General features: G+C 40.4%; 2 protein-coding genes across 2 annotated transcripts; one reads left to right on the top strand and one right to left on the bottom strand.

Annotated features, from left to right (window-relative positions):
• Positions 1 to 3,620: 3,620 nt before the first annotated feature.
• zgc:162144 (RD3 domain-containing protein) lies at positions 3,621 to 6,405 on the top strand. The gene is made up of 3 exons (XM_017689849.2): positions 3,621 to 3,787; positions 4,039 to 4,343; positions 6,036 to 6,405. Exons 2-3 carry the CDS (start codon positions 4,039 to 4,041, stop codon positions 6,403 to 6,405), a joined length of 675 nt encoding a protein of 224 aa, XP_017545338.1. The 5' UTR covers positions 3,621 to 3,787.
• Positions 6,406 to 6,976: 571 nt separating this feature from the next.
• Positions 6,977 to 14,177, bottom strand: stx5a (syntaxin 5A). The gene is made up of 11 exons (XM_017689843.2): positions 14,048 to 14,177; positions 13,149 to 13,381; positions 11,881 to 11,948; positions 11,715 to 11,770; positions 11,166 to 11,236; positions 10,542 to 10,658; positions 10,293 to 10,349; positions 10,054 to 10,135; positions 9,662 to 9,768; positions 9,304 to 9,425; positions 6,977 to 8,648 (listed from the first exon to the last, which is right to left on the bottom strand). Exons 2-11 carry the CDS (start codon positions 13,215 to 13,217, stop codon positions 8,489 to 8,491), a joined length of 909 nt encoding a protein of 302 aa, XP_017545332.1. The 5' UTR covers positions 13,218 to 13,381; positions 14,048 to 14,177; the 3' UTR covers positions 6,977 to 8,488.
• Between the last annotated feature and the right edge of the window lie 4,122 nt (positions 14,178 to 18,299).

The raw sequence follows: 18,299 nt of genomic DNA, 5'->3' as shown, positions 1-18,299 counted from the left end.
TTGACACGAGGCGGAGAATGTGACGTAGTCAGGAGGCGGGGCGTCGCCTCCTCTAGTTTCCGTTTCAGCCACAGGGAGGCAGAACACCACTCACAATGTGAGCTGCAAACACACACCGGTCACCCAGAACATTAAAACCACCTGCTTGTTTCTGCATTCTGTCCATTTCTTTAGTTCCACTTACCATATGGGCGCACTATGGAGTTCTACAGTTACATTATTGTAGCTCATCTGTTGCTCTACATGGTTTGGAAGCCCCCTTTTACCCTTCTTCAATGGTCAGGAACCCCATAGGACCACTACACTGACACTGGGGTAGGTGTTGGCATGAGTGGATCAGACACAGCAGTGCTGCTGGATTTTTAAACACCTCACTTACTCTCACTGCTGGACTAAGTATGGTCCACCAACCAAAAATTCCCAGCCAAAAGAATCCTGTGGGGGGCTTCTTGTGACCACTGATGAAGGACTAGACCACAACCAACACAAACTGCCGAAACCGATGATCTGCTCTCTGTCTTTACATCTACAAGGTGGGCCGAGTGTCTCAGAGTGTCTAATAGTGGACAGTGAGGGGACACATTTAAAAACTCCAGCAGCTCTGCTGTGTCTGACCAGCTCATACCAGCACAACACACACTAAGAAGCTACCGTGTCAGTGCCACTGCACTGCTGAGAATGATCCACCACCTAAATAATATCTGCTGATGTAAGTTCACTACTGAACTAATCTCTTGGGAAACTTTTTCTGTAAATGATGGGTGTGCAACTGTGTTGATGTCAATATGAGCGGCCCAAATAAAAATTTTAGGGAGCCAGGACACTATAGGCCCCTGTGTGTTTGCCTCTCCACCCAGACGGGTTAGAGCCTCTGGTCAAGATGGGTTAATGACTAACTCCAAGTATCAAAATATTTTGGAACTAAACCTGCTAACCTCTACCAAAAAGCTGAAGAGGAAATTCTTTCCAACTTGATAATGACTCAAGGTCCAAATTCAAGTCAACTAAGGAATCCAAAGACATCCAAAAAGTCCAAATTCAGTCTCTTAGAAAACATGTTTAATTACCTGAATCAGGCTGTGCACAGGAGATTTGAAGGAGCTTGAACTTTTTCCTCAGAAAAGAGGGACAAAACAGCAAAGTCTATGCCAGGACTTATAAACTTGAAGATTTGAAGCTGTGTTATATGTAAAAGGTGCTTCAACAAATTAGTTATGCAACCAGGTTGTGTTTTTTATATATATACACACACACAGCTCAAAAAAATAAAGGGAACACTCAAATAACATCCTAGATCTGAATGAATGAAATATTCTCATTGAATACTTTGTTCTGTACAAAGTTGAATGTGCTGACAAAATCACAAAAATCAATGGAAATCAAATTTATTAACCAATGGAGGCCTGGATTTAGAGTCACAAAATTAAAGTGGAAAAACACACTGCAGGCTGATCCAACTTTGATGTAATGTCCTTAAAACAAGTCATAATAAGGCCTGTATGACCTCCCTACAACGCCTGGGCTTGCTCCTGATGAGGTGGCGGATGGTCTCCTGAGGGATCTCCTCCCAGACCTGGACTAAAGCATCCGCCAACTCCTGGACAGTCTGTGGTGCAATGTGACATTGGTGGATGGAGCGAGACATGATGTCCCAGACGTGCTCAATCAGATTCAGGTCTGGGGAACGGGCAGGCCAGTCCATAGCTTCAATGCCTTCATCTTGCAGGAACTGCTGACACTATAGCCACATGAGGTCTAGCATTGTCCTGCATTAGGAGGAACCCAGGGCCAAACGCACCAGCATATGATCTCACAAGGGGTCTGAGGATCTCATCTCGGTACTTAATGGCAGTCAGGCTACCTCTGGTGTGCACATGGAGGGCTGTGCGGCCCTCCAAAGAAATGCCACCCCACACCATTACTGACCCAATGCCAAACCGGTCATGCTGAAGGATGTTGCAGGCAGCAGATTGCTCTCCACAGCGTCTCCACACTCTGTCAAATATGTCACGTGTGCTCAGTGTGAACCTGCTTTCATCTGTGAAGAGCACAGGGTGCCAGTGGCGAATTTGGCAATCTTGGTGTTCTCTGGCAAATGCCAAGCGTCCTGCATGGTGTTGGGCTATGAGCACATCTGTGGACATCGGGCCCTCATACCATCCTCATGGAGTCGGTTTCTAACCGTTTGTGCAGACACATGCACATTTGTGGCCTGCTGGAGGTCATTTTGCAGGGCCCTGGCAGTGCTCCTCCTGTTCCTCCTTGCACAAAGGCGGCGGTAGCGGTCCTGCTGCTGGGTTGTTGCCCTCCTACGTTCTCCTCCACGTCTCTTGGTGTACTGGCCTGTATCCTGGTAGCACCTCCAGGCTCTGGACATTAAGCTGACAGACACAGCAAACCTTGCCACAGCTCGCATTGATGTGCCATCCTGGATGAGCTGCACTACCTGAGCCACTTGTGTGTGTTGTAGAGTCCATCTCATGCTACCACGAGTGTGAAAGCACCACCAACATTCAAAAGTGACCAAAACATCAGCCAGAAAGCAGAAAGGTACTGAGAAGTGGTCTGTGGTCCCCACCTGCAGAACCACTCGTTTATTGAGTGTGTCTTGCTAATCGCCAATGATTTCCACAACAGCTGTGAAATTGATTGTCAAGCAGTGTTGCTTCCTAAGTGGACAGTTTGATTTCACAGAAGTTTGATTTACTTGGAGTTATATTGTGTTGTTTAAGTTTTCCCTTTATTTTTTTGAGCAGTGTATATATATATATATATATATATATATATATATATATATATATATATATATATATATATATATACTTATATATGGAATCAGATTTCTGTAGTCATTTAGTTGTTTCTTCTGGTCCATTCATTGTGAAATTAATGGAACAGGCATTTTCAAATTATGTCAAAGCTGAAAATAAAAATTGGAAGTTCAGGTTTTAGTTAATTCTACCAATGTTTTTTTGCATCTAAGCAGTGATATTAGTAATAGTGACATAAACACAATGTAACAAGATTATCTCCATTATTAACCACTCTAGCGTTTCCTGTAGTCTGTGTCCACGCACTGCATGAAACTGCAGCATAATCCTTATTAATACAAACAGAGAATAAAGCCTTGTGAATGCTGAGCTGCGTGGAAACCCTTGCAGTATCCGGAATACTTTCAGACTACTGTCTGCCAGCACTACAGGGTGTTCACAGACAGACTGCACGGGAAAGAATGATTAGGATGATACTTAGCTTATGCAATCTATGAAGGGATTATGGGCTTGGCATAATGTAGGTGCTATTCATGTTTAAAGATGTGGCTATACCACAAGACATTTTACAGTCATCATTATTGCAACTGTTTACACCACCTTTATAACTAAACTGCATTTCATTTCATGAATAAGACCTAATCTGGATGTTCATCTCCCCGTGAGAGGTATACAGGCTAACAACAACTATGACGCGCAAGTAGATATATGTGTGAGACATCTGTTCTCTCAAACACACACACATACACCTACTCCGAAAGGCTTAACTGGGTAGGTAAGACATGACTGTCACATGTATTTATACAGGATTATTCTCTTATTCCCACTGATTACTACGGAGACCTGAGAGGCTGTCTTGCTGGTGCACACACAGATTGGATGTGTATTTTCTTAAACTGCAAAGCATTTCTGCTTGATAGTCAATGTACATGTGCCAGTGAATATAAAAAGTGGGCTGCTAACAATTAAGTTGGAGTAAATCTACACTTGCGAAGCTAAAATCAACTATCTGAAAGGTAAGTTTTAAATGTGGTGAGAATTTAATAGTAATACCGCTTCATATCAGAAGGGATAGACTTTGAGTCAATAGCCTGTGACGAACAAAGAAAAACTCAATTTATAAATATGTGTGCTTTTGTAGAACTTACAGTATTTCTCCTACACTGAATGTAAACTGCCTCTGTATTACATTAAGAAATCAAATACCTTTTTAGAAAACAGAGGTTTTTATTTGATAATGATAAACAGCCTAAGCTTTCACTATCAGATGTTCCCCTGGTCTGCTGTGTTCTCTCTGGAGCCAAAAGTGCCAGGCCAGCGCACTCCAGAGGAGCTGGTTACCAACACACTGATGCTGGAACTGGGGGCCATGGTGAAGAGAACCGAACGCATCCGTCTGGAGAGGGCCACTGAGGTCCGCCGCCGTCGTGGCTCCTCATCCTCAGTGGACTATAGCTGGCTGGCCGGGCCTCAGCCCCACGTCCCCTACGAGCTCACACCTGGAGACGTGCTGGACCTTCAAGAACTCTGTGCCCAGATACCTCCTTCACAGTGCGGCCCCGTCATTGTCAGGTGAGGATTCATTCATTCAGAGTTATATGCAAGTGAGGTCAGTAGACACATGCTACAATTAATTGTAAATTGATTAATTCATTAATAAAGTATAACTATTGCAAATGGTGGACATTGCATAGTTGACTGATCCATTCAATCAGAGAAAATATGAGTTACTCATGAATTTACCCCATCATGGCTAGAGGTGAGTAGTAGATCAATTTATTCAGTTCTGCAGTTTTTCAAAAGCACATTTGTGGAGAAATTACATTGCTGTCAGAACAATTATCTCCAATATTATCTCCAATAAAGTCACAAGAGAAGGAAAAACATTCTTACATTTCATTGTAAGTCAATGTAACAAGATATGATTCCAAGTCGGTTTGGACCATTTCTACTGGTCCACTCATCATTAAATCGATACAATATAAATGACAGCATGCGTTTCAAACTATGTAAAAAAACTAAAATAATGACAAAAATAGAGATATGAGATTTTGTTTCAACGGCGAAGTTCCGTTTTATCCTTCACATTTAGTTCATTGCTTCCTTTTCTGGTTTTAGCTTCTGCTCTTTTGCTGGTTCAGTACCTGGACTGCTTGGCTGTTACACTTCGTCCTTTCTTTTAGACCAATACTCCCAACCCTGGTCCTGAAGTACCCCCATTTTATTGTTTCTCCTGCTCCCAACAACCCTCATCCAACTAATCAACTTCTCAACAAGCCCTTAATAACTTCAACTTGGTTTGCTGGGAACCAGACAGACACACTAGCATTTGTAGGGCACAGGGGTACTCCAGGAACAGGGTCCAAAACCTGTTTTAGACCAAAAGGTTCCCAAAACGAGACTACCAAATCTAACAAACTCCAGTTTCTACGTTGATAACTGCTGGATGTGCTAAGTCGCTCACCTGCAGTCCCAGAGGGAACAAAGGCTACATTCACATTACAAGCCTCATTGCCCAAATCTGATCTCTGACACGATGGTTCACACTCGTTTAGGTAAGTGATTTAAATAAATTTGTAATAAATTTAAATTTAAATGCGGACATCCTACTCAGTAACGTCACGTGAATGAAACGCGTGCGGCATCAGCCAACTGACGGTCAGAACGAGCTTCGCTGTGAAGATAATCAACCCTGATCAGCTCTCAGCTTCGTTATTAGACTGACACGAAGGCGTAAAAGCTGAGATGTGTTGTTTTTTGCACTGTTTACAGACTTTAACCTCTGTTTGGCGCTGCTGCCATGGTAACGCTGAATGACGGCGCACGCGCAGTGGGGAAAAAAGCACATGAATTCCGATCCGAACGTTCCCATTACGGTCGAATGGCCACGAATCGGATGCGTATCCGATCTAGGACCGCATATGAAAGGGACTCGGGTCGGATTTGAAAAGATCAGATTTGCGCGTCCACACAGTTCTGAAAACATCAGATCTGAGGCACATCAGGGCAAAAAAATCAGATACTACACTTCAACCTGCTAATGTGAACGTAGCCAAACTACTTTAGTTAGTTTTATTTTTTTCTTGAGCAGCTTTTTTAAACCTCATATTTGTTTCTAGATAATTTTATTTCTACACGTTACTATTTCATTCAAATTAAGTATTTATACTTGATGTGTTTTATGCTACACTTTCCATCCCTGGTAACAAGACAGGCTGACAGATTTGGCCTCAGCTTGCCAGTAATGATTTGTATCATGCTCAGGTTCCGTAAACTGGTGACGGGGTATGAGCCAGAAGTGCATGAGGTGCCGCAGCTCTTCCGCTCTGTGCTGCGGGCCTGCCTGGAGGAGGCTCGGGGAGACGCGGAGCTGCAGGCCAGGAACGGCCGCTGTGACAAGCAGCGCAGTAAGAGCCTGTCCTTCGTCACCTTCCGCTCCAAACTGCGCACACTAAGCCGCGGCAGGGGGAGCTTCGGGGGGTCCAGAGGAAACCTGCAGGAGGAGCCCGCCTGGTCTGACGAGGAGGAAGAGGAGGAGGTCGCGGGGCACGCAGGCGCCGTGGCGAGAGCAAGGAGGGGGAGGAGCCAGAGCATGCCGGAAATCATCCCCATGGAGCAGGCTGCTCAAAGCTGAGGAGCAGCAGAGAGGAGGAAGAGTGGGAAAATAGAAAGTAGGCATGGGAAGAAGTCCGAGAGAGAGAGAGGCTGAATCCCTAATGGCTCCATACAGAACACGTAGAGCACCATTTAGGTGTAAAGGTATTAATTTCACGCCTTATGTAGTGTACGATAAGGGAAACAAGGGAGCCGTTTGGGATTGATGGATGATGGGAGCAAGGGAAAGAGAGAGTCAGTGAAAGAGAGGGAATGGAAAGAATGCAAGGGAAGAAATCCAAATTGATCTCTTTTGAACACATAGTGCACTAATCAGGTGTAGAAGCTTTTATTCCTATTTAGTGCACTATGGGGAGCAGGGAGCATTTGGGGATTTAGCTCAAGAGAAAGAGAGACACTGGACCCCACATGGCTTTCTACTGGACAGAGTGCACTAATTTGTTTGTCATCTTTTCATGCCCCATGTTGTGCACTGTGGGGAACAGGGAGCCAATTGGGATTCAGCCCAAGAGAAAGGAAAGAGAGACTATATGGGATGGAGGAAAGAAGACTGAAGAAACATAAGAGAGATGAAAGGAGAGGGGGAAAAAATCTGTTTTTTTTTTAAAACAAGAGTTTCTACAACTTATTCACACAGGTGCTTATCATACCAAAACTACAAATATGAAAGTATGTAATAGGCATCAGCCTAGTGACGTCTGAAATCTCCCCAAATGTATCTGTATATGTTGTAACATATGTAATTTTTGAAGTTTCGCATTAATAAAACTTAATACATTTTCAAAAAGCGTTTTAAGTGAGTGACTGTCAGCATATACCAACTTCATATAGGGGAGATGCTTTTCACTGTAGATTTGTTTTTTAATATGCACTTTCTTTCCAGACATCAGTTACTATGTTCAGTTCTTACACAAGGCAAGGCATTCAGCTATAAAAGAGAGGAAAAGTAAGTTTGATAAAAAGTGCTCATTAAATAATACACTGTACATTGGTGCATTATGTTTGAATAGTCTGTTAAAGAAAGAAAGAATGGCCTGCTGAATGAGGAACTGTCAAAGAGACTTGGAATATGCTGATGGTAACATTTTTGACCATGAACTTCTTTGTCCTTTAAGCAGTCACTGGACTGCAGAGTTTATTCATCACCTAAGACTACTTTGCCAACTCTGCATACATAGTGGCTAGTTTGAGAGACAGCCTGATCAAAGGCTTTAATGGTTTAAAAATAAAGGACATTATGACTCACTTAAGGGACATTTTAAGCAACTTTAACTAGAATGGTCAACTAAACACTGCTTCAAAAAACAGTTTAAATTCTGTCAAAAAAGTCTTCATTTACACAACTTGGGGTGTAAAATCATGAGACTGAAGTACTCCCATTGGCGTTTAGCTATCTCCATTTGGCAAAAATAAAACTAAGAAAATAAGGAACTCAATTTACAGTAAAAAGCCATTCTAGGCTATTATTTTTCCCCATTATCAAATGACTGATCCTCCTTCATACAAACAGGGGCCAGAATGATTCACAAGAATTAATTTAAGATGAAAAGCTTATTATAGGGAGAACTATACAGACGGTCACATTAATTTGCCGTAAAATGGAGCATTTTACGTCATTCATGTTATCACCGATTACTGATAACACTGTCAGAAGAAATTACTAAACCAGTTTGCAGAATCAAACCATTCAACAAAATAAGCCTTCTCTTTAAAATAAGTACAAAAAGGGAAGGCTCAGTTTGAATAATGCATCTAAAGGTAACAAAGAGAAAGGACATGAGTGAAATCTGACTGTAGCTCTCCCCCTTTGAATAGAACATATGTTATTTCTGCCTTCATCACACTGATCTATCCAGAAAGGGAGACTTAACTGCACAGATAATTTCTATAAGTTATTTAACATCTGATATTCGCAGTAAAAGGGTTGGGCAAGTACAACCCATAAGCATTACAGTTCATCCACCCTTGTGGTACCCAAATAGTAGACCTTTGTTGTCCAGTCTAGTTTGTTTTGTTGCACATTGCCCACTGTAGTCCATTGCTGCTGCACCCAATCCACTTGTTTCCCTTCTTCATCCCACCCTTCTTATGGTCTTTCCATCTCAGGCAAGGAAGACCACAAAGATGATGAAGAAAACAACAAGCACAAGGAATATCTTGATCATAAGCCAGCGGTTGGAGGAGACCGACTGAAAGTATTTGAGAATCTCAGAGTGGGCCATTTCCACGTTCAGCTGAGTGTCCTCCACATTGGAATCAATCCTACGAAAAGACCAACCTCAATCAATGTCTACTACAGACAAAAAAAAAAAAAAATCAAAATCTATTTATCACATGTAAACGTTCATCACCCAACAGTCCTAATCAGGTTACATGTTTTGTTGATTTTCTACATGAAAATAAGTTAAAACCTCCTCAAAAAAAATGTGCAGATCTCCAATAATCAACAAAACATTTGAGCCGCCCCAACTTTTCTATACAACTTTACTGAAAGATGTGAGATCATAGTAACAACGAATGTGTTGGCTAAAAATATGGAAAGAGGGGAATGTCAATTACAAGTCACTGCAAGAGACTGAGCTCCCAAAGGAATACACTATATTCTCTTGCTTTTCATCGACTTTTGTACAGCATGCAGTCCATGTCATATGAGCGACGATGAATAATTAAAAGTATGGGCTCAAAACAGGGTTATTTCAGTCTCAATTCCAAAACACTATCTCATATTTTCATACAACTTTAATACAACAAAAACTAGGCCAGGAATGGGTTGCCTTAAAAGATTAATGAAACAACTCTGAATTAAGCGATTTAGTGAAATTATTCTTATTTAATGACTACACCAAATCATTTTTACACAATAATAGTACTTAACATGAAGACCCTCCTCCATATAACTCAGGACTCTAATTCTCACCTCTGTATGGTCTCCTCCTGCTCTTTGACCATGTGTGCCAGCTGCTGGAAGATGGAGCCCAGCTCCACAATGGTGCTCTCAATGTTTTGCATGGTATCTGCTCGACTCTGGATGTATGAGTCCTACACAAGACACCAAAAGCCAGGACACAAGTGAACAAAAGAATAGGCTTTAAGATCATGTTTAATAAAAAAAATGCCATTAAGAAATAAGTGAAAATGTATCATGCTGTTCAAACATAATGAACATTTAACAGAACTGGAGCGACAATAAACCAACCAATATAATACAATGGATACTTCATCCTGAAGCAAAACAATGATATTGTTAAACTGAAACACCTGATAGTGAATAATACCTGCTCATCAATAAGCTGCAGTTGGAGGGGATTTGCTCTTGAGTCCATGTCAATGGCCACATCACTACCCAGGCTTCTAGATTCATCCTGCATCAGTACTGAGCTATCTGTAAAGAGTCAAATACAGGTTTTTACTGCAGATTTGTGTTAGGCCTATTTTTCACAGCATGAACTTAACAGCAACTTAAATTGGCTTGACATTTTAGACATTCTGGTAAAATCTGGTCAGGATTTGTACAGATTTGTACAGATTGGAAATCAAGAAGTTCAGTACATGTAGACAAGGATGGGCTCCCTTTTGTTTACATCAAACAAATAAACATTAACAAACAAAAAAACCTTATAACCTCCATTTTAGGAGACTAGAAAAAGCAAAGGAATTGTTAACTTACTGAAGTTGTTGGCAATAAGAGGAGAGGCAGATACTGGCGCCTGAGAGAACTGTTCTCTCCTGCTACGCTGTTGCTTTAGATTCTGTTGAGAGACAAGAGAAAAAAAAAAACTCTTAATCAAGAATTATAGCAAGGAAATATTACAATTGCAGGAATGTATTACATGCTACATTAGTGATGATTAATGAATTAGTTAACATTACTGGGTGTGCATGTGCAAACAAGCACATAAACCTTACCTCTGTTCTCACTTCCAACACTGACTTGAAATCATTAGACATTGATGCCAGCTTTGACTGTAAACACAGAAAATAGAGTACTGTTTACTTCCACGCACTATGGAATGGTTCCTTTGCAACAATCAAATGCTTTTTACTAGAGCATATCAAACAGTAAGGTAACAAGTCAAGTCAATGTGCATAAACCCAGACAAGAGAGATGGTAATCTCTGAAGGCTTTCTTTGAGAACATCAGATAAAACGTCTAACCTGGAGAGAGACGACAATCGTGTTGGAATGCGTCTGAATGTGGCGTCCATTCTGTCCACTGCGGGAGCGTACCAGATCTTGTAGCTGTGCTATCTGTTTATTCAAACTGTTGATGTCCTGAACAACAAACAGGGAGACCAAAAAATCAGTAAGGCCACAGTCATACTCAACATTGGCTAATTTAGTCTACGTGTATAGAAAGAACAAAAAAAGAGAGAAAAAAATAAATAAATAAATCACACCTATTAAAAGCACAGATGTGTCACAGCTTAATGGGCTAAACTTACCATCTAAATGTGATCAGTCAAGTTCTATATTATATAGTTTTTGAATTATATAAAATATATTTATACTTAATATTGTAACCACATTTATTCTTAAATGTTTCACATTCTTCCCTCTACCTGCTTTTGTTTCTTAACTCAACATGCACATAGCATTTTAAATGATAGTTTTCATCCGGTAATACACCTTATGACCTGCAGACAATTTTGCATTTTTGGCAACAAGCTTTGGCTTCACATCTATGGAAAGAGACAATCTTACAGAAGCAAGTGCAACTTCAAAGATTTTAAGGAAAATGCAACAAAAGTAACAAACATCACCATGAAGTGGCATACTAACCTGCTTTATAATATAGGTTAATTCTTCAATCTCAACAGATTTATCATCAAACAGAGACTTCCTTTTGGCCACTGAAAAAATGAAAAGCATTATCAAAAATGTGGAGATTACTGACACAGCTGCAGAATCAATCACAATATAAGACAGCTGACCTCTCTCTCTCTCTCTCTCTCTCTCTCTCTCTCTCTCTCACATACATATATACATACACACACACACACACACACACACACACACAATATATAAATATATATATATATTTTTAATTATCATAGTATAAGTCTGAAAGTCAGTACTGATATTACTGAATGTGGCAACATGCAAAAGAAAACCTGTAACAAATCACTAGCTGTGTGCTGTGAGGTATGTTATGTGGGTGTCTTGATGAATCAAAGCATTCACATAAACCAACATGCAAATAATTTTGTTCAAAACAATGCAGGCCAGTGTGCTGGTTCAGTGTGTTTTTAAATGTTTTACCAGCCTTTTCACAACAGCCGTATGTAGCAACATACTTTTAGCTATCTATCCTGGCCAGGGGATACTTACAAATAGTTAGCTTTTCCAGTTTGGCAAAAGTGTTACTCAGGTCTTTCCCAATTCTCCTAAGAGGTAGAAAAAGAGAAAACTATATGAAGAGGAATGTTCTAATGTAACCAAGATATATGAAATGTAAAGAAATATCTAATTTCAAAAGCATTGCATTAAGTCTTACTTTGCCATGACTGTAAAGTCACTTCGCTGTTTAAGAGCATTAAGGGTGGGCTTCGCCTGTGTACCATTCTATTGTGGAGAGAGTGGAAAAGATTTATTAATATATTAGAACAATAACATATAGCAAGACACATTTTGACAAACTGAATAATGGCAAAGACACACCAACAGCAGAATTTATTGTAAAATTTAATTTTAAAATTTAAACTGAAAAATACTGGGGAACTTTAATATCATCTCTGTAAAATAAGACACTGACCACCATGACATAAACTCCTGTTTGTATATACCATAATACTGGAATGTTGGGTCTCATGTATCATATGCAAAGACTTTTTGTGGCCTATGAACTTATAAATGCTGGGCTGATGCCTGTGACAATTATCACATAATTGCCTAACTGCAGATAGAGAATCTAGCTTTGATCAGACTGCCTAAATTTACACTGTCATATCTATAGATTTACATATATTCTCAATCACTCCCCTTCAGCTAGCTACTCCTGGAATCTAAAAAGCACTTGATGAACAAAAGTGGAAACAATGAACTGAACTGAAAAATCTGAGAATGCTACATAGTCCTCTGTTTAGGCTTCCATGTGTATTTTGAGTCACTGCCTAAATGTAAAGGGTATTTTTAAATTAGGGATGCACTGATATCATGTACATATCTGCCAATGCCAATATCGATATAGTATTTCACACAAATAGATTATACTTGGGCAAAACCATAAAGCATCAAAGTTAAAAAATGTGAAACATCTTAGCTTGTTATTAAAAAAAAAACAGTTTAGTTAAAAAGACAATATTGGCTCCTTGTGCTTTAATATTTCTCTGGTTCAATGCTTCACACACCATATAAAACATACACTACAACATTACATGATGCATGGCATCTTTCTTTTTTTTTATTTCAAATCTTATGTGCCCATACATGATTAGAATATGCCCATCTTCTAGAATATTCTCCCAGATATATGTCAGACCTGTGGGACACACTGCGATACATAAACTCATAAAATGTAAAACTGAGGTCGGATTCATTCAGACTAGCCATATGGAAAAATGCAACATTTTTGAAGTGTTAAATGTATTAAGATGAATAAGATGTAGGCATTTTAGCATCACTTAAATGTTATGGTGTTCTGATGTATAATAAATATTTAATCAAACATCAGTTTTCTCCTAGCAAACATCCGCCAATAGAGATATGATGCCAAACCACCAGTGAAGAAAGAATCCATGGTGAGGTGGGAAAGTGGTGGCTTACCTGTATCTGTCTCCCCTGCAGTGACTTACAAGCGGACTGAAACTCAAGCGTGCGGTCTCTACACGTCATGATGCTGAAGATACTGTGAACTACAAGGTGTGTAGGCAGGTAACTACAACAAATGTGAGTCCGAAAAGAACCCCTCTGCCTTGCTTGCCTTAACCAGGCCAAGGGAAATACACTCTAGGAGCTTGAAAAAGAGGACTGCTCTTGAATGCCCCCGCGCCTCATATCTGTGAATGAGAGAAAGACGTCCTCAGTCAATTGATGACCACATAATGAAGTGATAACCATGTACAAACAAGTGATGCAGGGAAGGCAATTTTGGACTACGAACTTCACAACAATCCCATTAATCTGAAGCGGTCACGTGACGCAACGAACCGCTGGCTGCAACATAATATAAAATTAAAGCCATTAATGGGACAATAAACGTAACAGGTAACGCCTAGAAGCTTCATGCTCAATCGGACCATCAGCTGCTTGGGGAAAACCTCTCAGGCATCATTAAGCCACCTAACGTTAGCTACTTAGCCGGCTCTGGCTGGCTAGAACGATACCCCCGATTCAATTCACTTAAACAGCGCGTCCGCACACTAATATAACGGCAAACAGATCATGTCAAATACGACACAAGCTCCAACACAAAACGTCAATTATCCCCACTAGACAGTGACCAAAAGTGGTATCTTTATCCAGCGGCACCAGTTACGGAGAGAATAGCAAACACTATTAGCTGCGTAGGTTAGCTCAGTCAGCTGGTTAGCTTTGTGTGCTAACTAGTGAAAAAACTCGACAGAAGATCGAGTAACACGGTGCTATGTAGTGCGAAAGTTGTGAAAACAACACACAAACCCTACTGCCAACACCAAACAGCGAAGTAATGTCCGTTTACTTACTGTTATTCCGTAAATCTGTCGGTTTGTTCGCGTCCCCGGTTTGCCGACGTTACGGAGGTTGGAGTTTCAGTCCTGACGGCTTCCGGCGCGGAACGTCATTGCCACGTCCACTAGCAAGCACGCGCCCTGCCCGAGCACATTAGCGATGACGTACGATGACACGGAAAAACATTCCTCTTGATTTTTTTTTAAACATTCCTCTTGATGTTCAGTGGAAGTGGAGACAAATCACATTACCACGCCGATTTAAAGACTTTGCTTTAGGCTTTTGATGTTTTCCATCTGAAGCCGCCGTGTAAAGTGTGTCGCCACCCCGCTGGATTTGGGTTTTCATATGTGTGAAGTTTCAGCTGCTTTTCTTTTTATCCAGTCAAAACGTTTCTACACAAAGAACGGGTTTGTTTGGTTCAGATTACTGTCAACGTAGGGACATTTATATTGGAAAGGTGCCCTGTTAGTGACATGCTTGGGCACTAGTCAGCGCTGAGGAGCGTTAAAGGGCCCATGTTATATATTACTCTGTGTTTTATTTTTTCTTCCTTCAGGTTTATGATCATTTGTAGTTTACTGTACTGAAAACAGTCATCATTCAGTTTTACATGTTAATTTCCCACCTCTTTTTATCCCTTAAACAGGCGTATTGGTTTACTGCGCCTTTCAGACTGATATATCTATATAACCCATGATTGGCTGCCCTGTACTGCGCCTCATTCAAAAAGCCCTCTTTGGTCGCGGCGGGAGGCGTGACGGGAGGTGTGGCCCTACAAAGTGGAAGCGCGGAGCGGCTCTTGGGAGAAACTGGACCTTTATTGTTGTTTTGTAGCTAGTTAAGTGTGTGTACATGCCACTTGTGCTGTTCTGTATCAGGCTGTGGGGTGATTGGTGTGGTATTAGTGTCTACTATGGAGTAGAATAGAATGGCTTGAAGTGACCTGCGTGCTATCCCTACTGGATATTGATGAGCTACAGTGTGTTGCTTAATGTTCAATAAAAGCTAATTTAGCAGCTCATGCAGTGTTTTTTTTTTATCCCAGATTCTACAGTACTGTCCAGTTGTGATGCTTATTAACTCTTGCTGGACATGCTTGTTTTTAGTCGTTATTAGGCCATCCAAGAAGTACTGATTTGTGAAAGGCCCCCCAGTCTGAAACACTAACTAAAGCGTGAATGGGCGGGGCTAAATAGCTACAGGCTGAATAGGCAAATATATGTAAATTCATCGGTTTTTTTGTAACATCACAAATACATTGAATTCAAAAAGAGCTGTTTTTGCAGCTTATGGTGTCCATATGTACTGCACAGGCTGGGGAGTAATGGTGTGTTTTGAAATGTTTACATAGTACATCAAACTCTTATTTCTAAAATGTGACAAAATTCAGTTTTTCATGCATTGAGCCCTTCAACTAAGAAGAATAAGAACTGACATCTGTTCACATTATACTATATCGTGAGCATCCACTGAATTCAAAAACAAAATCAAGCCACTGATCCAGGAATTTTACAGGGCTGAGGCAACAACCCTGTGGAACTGCTTTCAAATCGTGGTTAAAGAATCAGTTCTTACCACCAGGTGGCGCCACTTTGCTCAGATATTCGTGCTTCATGAGTATAGCAGGAGTAACCAATTTTAAAGATCTAAATAAATGGATATTTATTTCACTCTTTCACTGAGCTGAATGCACAGATGAACAGGAGCTCAAATTAAGATAAGTAAGAGGGCTGAGTTGGTTGCCAGAGGGTGAGGGGTGCCTTTGAGATAACTGTCACTTTTTATAACTGTCATGTTATCACTCATACACACACACACACACACACTTAGGCCCGCATTATGAAACCTCAACAAGAATCAGCATGTTTGGCCCTTCATTGTGTTCTCCTGCTACTCATGCAAGTGCCTTTTTGTTGCCTCAATCGTTTCTCCTTAGTGATCTTGGAGATTGGCATTTTTTATATCTCCACACTCACATGGAGGGTATGTTCATGGGAAAATACCACTTTTTTCATTTTCATTACAGGTGGGACCCAAAAAACATTTCCGTTCATGTTAGGACAACATTTCTGTGATAAACTCTAAATTCATCAGACCAGCGTCACACAATTACACATGCTACTATCAGACAAACACAGGCACTGTGTTGCTCTCCATGTCTCTCTTTCTCTTACATATACATGTGCCTGTTGTTGTCGTCTCTCTCTGATGCCATCAAAACATGCGTGCCCGTACATTCATGTTGTCCAGATACCATCCAGAGCCTCCCTGAACACAGCTGCTTCAACAAAGAATCACAGTGTAAACATGGCTGGTGTTTTATCATTACTGCCACAGAGAGAGAGTGAGAGAGAGAAAGAGACAGAGACAGAGAGATATGGATGGATAGATGGAAATAAACAGGACTTTGTTTTGAGATGGAAATGTAAGGGATGAGTGTGAGAGATGAAGATAGAACCCCTGGGGAGGAAAAAGAAAAAGAGATGATAAAGCGAAAAGGCTTGTTTGATTTTCAGCTTAAGGGAAGACTTAAGAGACTCTCACTTCTATATAAGAGATGGAAAAGGTTTTTTTTTGCCAGTATATGTCTCAAAGAGATTAACAGAGAAAGATGGATAAGGAGGAGGAGGACAGCTAGGAAAAGGCTGTACCTCAGCCTCTCGATAGATGACTCATTCTGGCTCTCCATATTTCTCTCTCTCCTGTCTCTCTCTCTTTCGCTCACTCTCTTCCTAATTTTGGGCTGGGGGTGCTAAATTTAGTCTTGGCACAGAGGCCTGACAGACAGGTAGACCAGCATCAGCTTAGAGGCTCTGGCTGCTTCATTCACACATAGTACAAATTCATTGCACATCCACAGTCCTTAGATAGTGAATTGCAAAATGTATATTCATCCATTCTCTGCTCTCTTCTGTGGATGTTGCAATGGAAATGATGCTGGGCTTTGATAATGTCACCAGAATCAGATATCTGGGACTGCATAAAAACAATCTCCACAAAGTGAGTGAAGATAGCAAAAACAAAGAGCACTATAGAAACACTCAGCTTCATAACATGCTAACCATGAAAACTGACCTTTAGAAAGCTGCCAGCAACACGCAGCCCTAACAGCCGAGCTTTCATAATAGTGCTGACTCGATTAACCCATCCATGCTCCACCCTCTAATGTGGTCTTTTGTAACTGTTATAAGGTGGTACAGAACATCGGCATAAAAAGAACTGATAAAGAACGTGCTGTAGATGGTTCTATATAGAATCTTTTTGAAAAAGGTTCTATATAGCATCCAAAAAAGTTCTTCTACGGTTACAATGTCAAGCTTGTGACAATAGAAGAACCTTTTTCAAAACAGTTCTATGCAGAACTATATACAGCACATTCTCCATCAATCTAAAGAACCCTTTCATAATGCAAAGAAGACTTTAATCATGCCAAGGTGTTTGTGGTTCTATAGAACCGTTTTCTTTGCTAAAGAACCCTTGAAAAACCATTTTTTAACAGTGTACAAAGTTGACTGTTGTTATACCTCACTGAAACTTGACAGCAGGCGTGCTTGATAATATGTTATCGTTATTGTGATAAATTACATCACAGTAAGCTTTTCTGAGCATATGGTGGACATCATCGGTACTGACCAAGAACACTGACCAATTGCATGTTTCATTACAAAGAGAGCACAATCAGTAGTTATGTGAAATTGGATTTAGGGCAACACAATATATGAAACGTTAAATAAAAATTATTGTACTGAGTGCTTGATAGCATTTTTCAAACTTGGCACCACTGTGTCTGATCCACAAAATCAAACCTCAGAAAAGCAAAACATGCTGCTATGTATAGTATATGGTAAAAATGCATTTAAGTACCATGATATTTTTACCATATCACCCACCTCTACTAAGCAGGTTACATACAAATTAAATATGAAGTTAAAAGAATAACAGTCTACAATTTTTAACCCCATATAATCCCAGGCTTATTACATGCTAAGACTTATTATTCATTAACTACAGGGACTTTAGTGTAAACTAGTTGAGCTAATATTAAGTTATAGAAGTGTGTAATTAAACTTTATGCCCCATGTTTTAACCCCATGTAAGAGGTTAAAACAGAAGCATGCTCTATCACAACAATTGACTAATAACAGAGAAAACGAATGAATTAAGAGCTTCCATGTAAAAATATTTCTGGGGCTGTGTCATGGCTTTGGCCAGGGGAAGGAGCTCATTCCCCCTTTATGCAGACAACAGAGTCACCATAGTGGG

This window comes from Pygocentrus nattereri, chromosome 8 (genome assembly GCF_015220715.1).
Source record: "Pygocentrus nattereri isolate fPygNat1 chromosome 8, fPygNat1.pri, whole genome shotgun sequence".
Taxonomy (NCBI): domain Eukaryota; kingdom Metazoa; phylum Chordata; class Actinopteri; order Characiformes; family Serrasalmidae; genus Pygocentrus; species Pygocentrus nattereri.
The sequence above is the reverse complement of the archived record's forward strand: the minus strand, read 5'-3'. Positions and strand labels throughout refer to the sequence as shown.

Bases quoted from the DNA above. Each gene is read 5' to 3' on its own strand.
- zgc:162144 (XM_017689849.2), top strand. From the start codon at position 4,039: ATGTTCCCCTGGTCTGCTGTGTTCTCTCTGGAGCCAAAAGTGCCAGGC. The intron at 4,344-6,035 runs GTGAGGATTCAT...TATCATGCTCAG, and splicing joins TGCGGCCCCGTCATTGTCAG to GTTCCGTAAACTGGTGACGG.
- stx5a (XM_017689843.2), bottom strand. From the start codon at position 13,217: ATGACGTGTAGAGACCGCACGCTTGAGTTTCAGTCCGCTTGTAAGTCA. The intron at 9,769-10,053 runs GTAAGTTAACAA...GACTCTTTACAG, and splicing joins TCTTATTGCCAACAACTTCA to ATAGCTCAGTACTGATGCAG. The intron at 8,649-9,303 runs GTGAGAATTAGA...GTCTTTTCGTAG, and splicing joins CAGGAGGAGACCATACAGAG to GATTGATTCCAATGTGGAGG.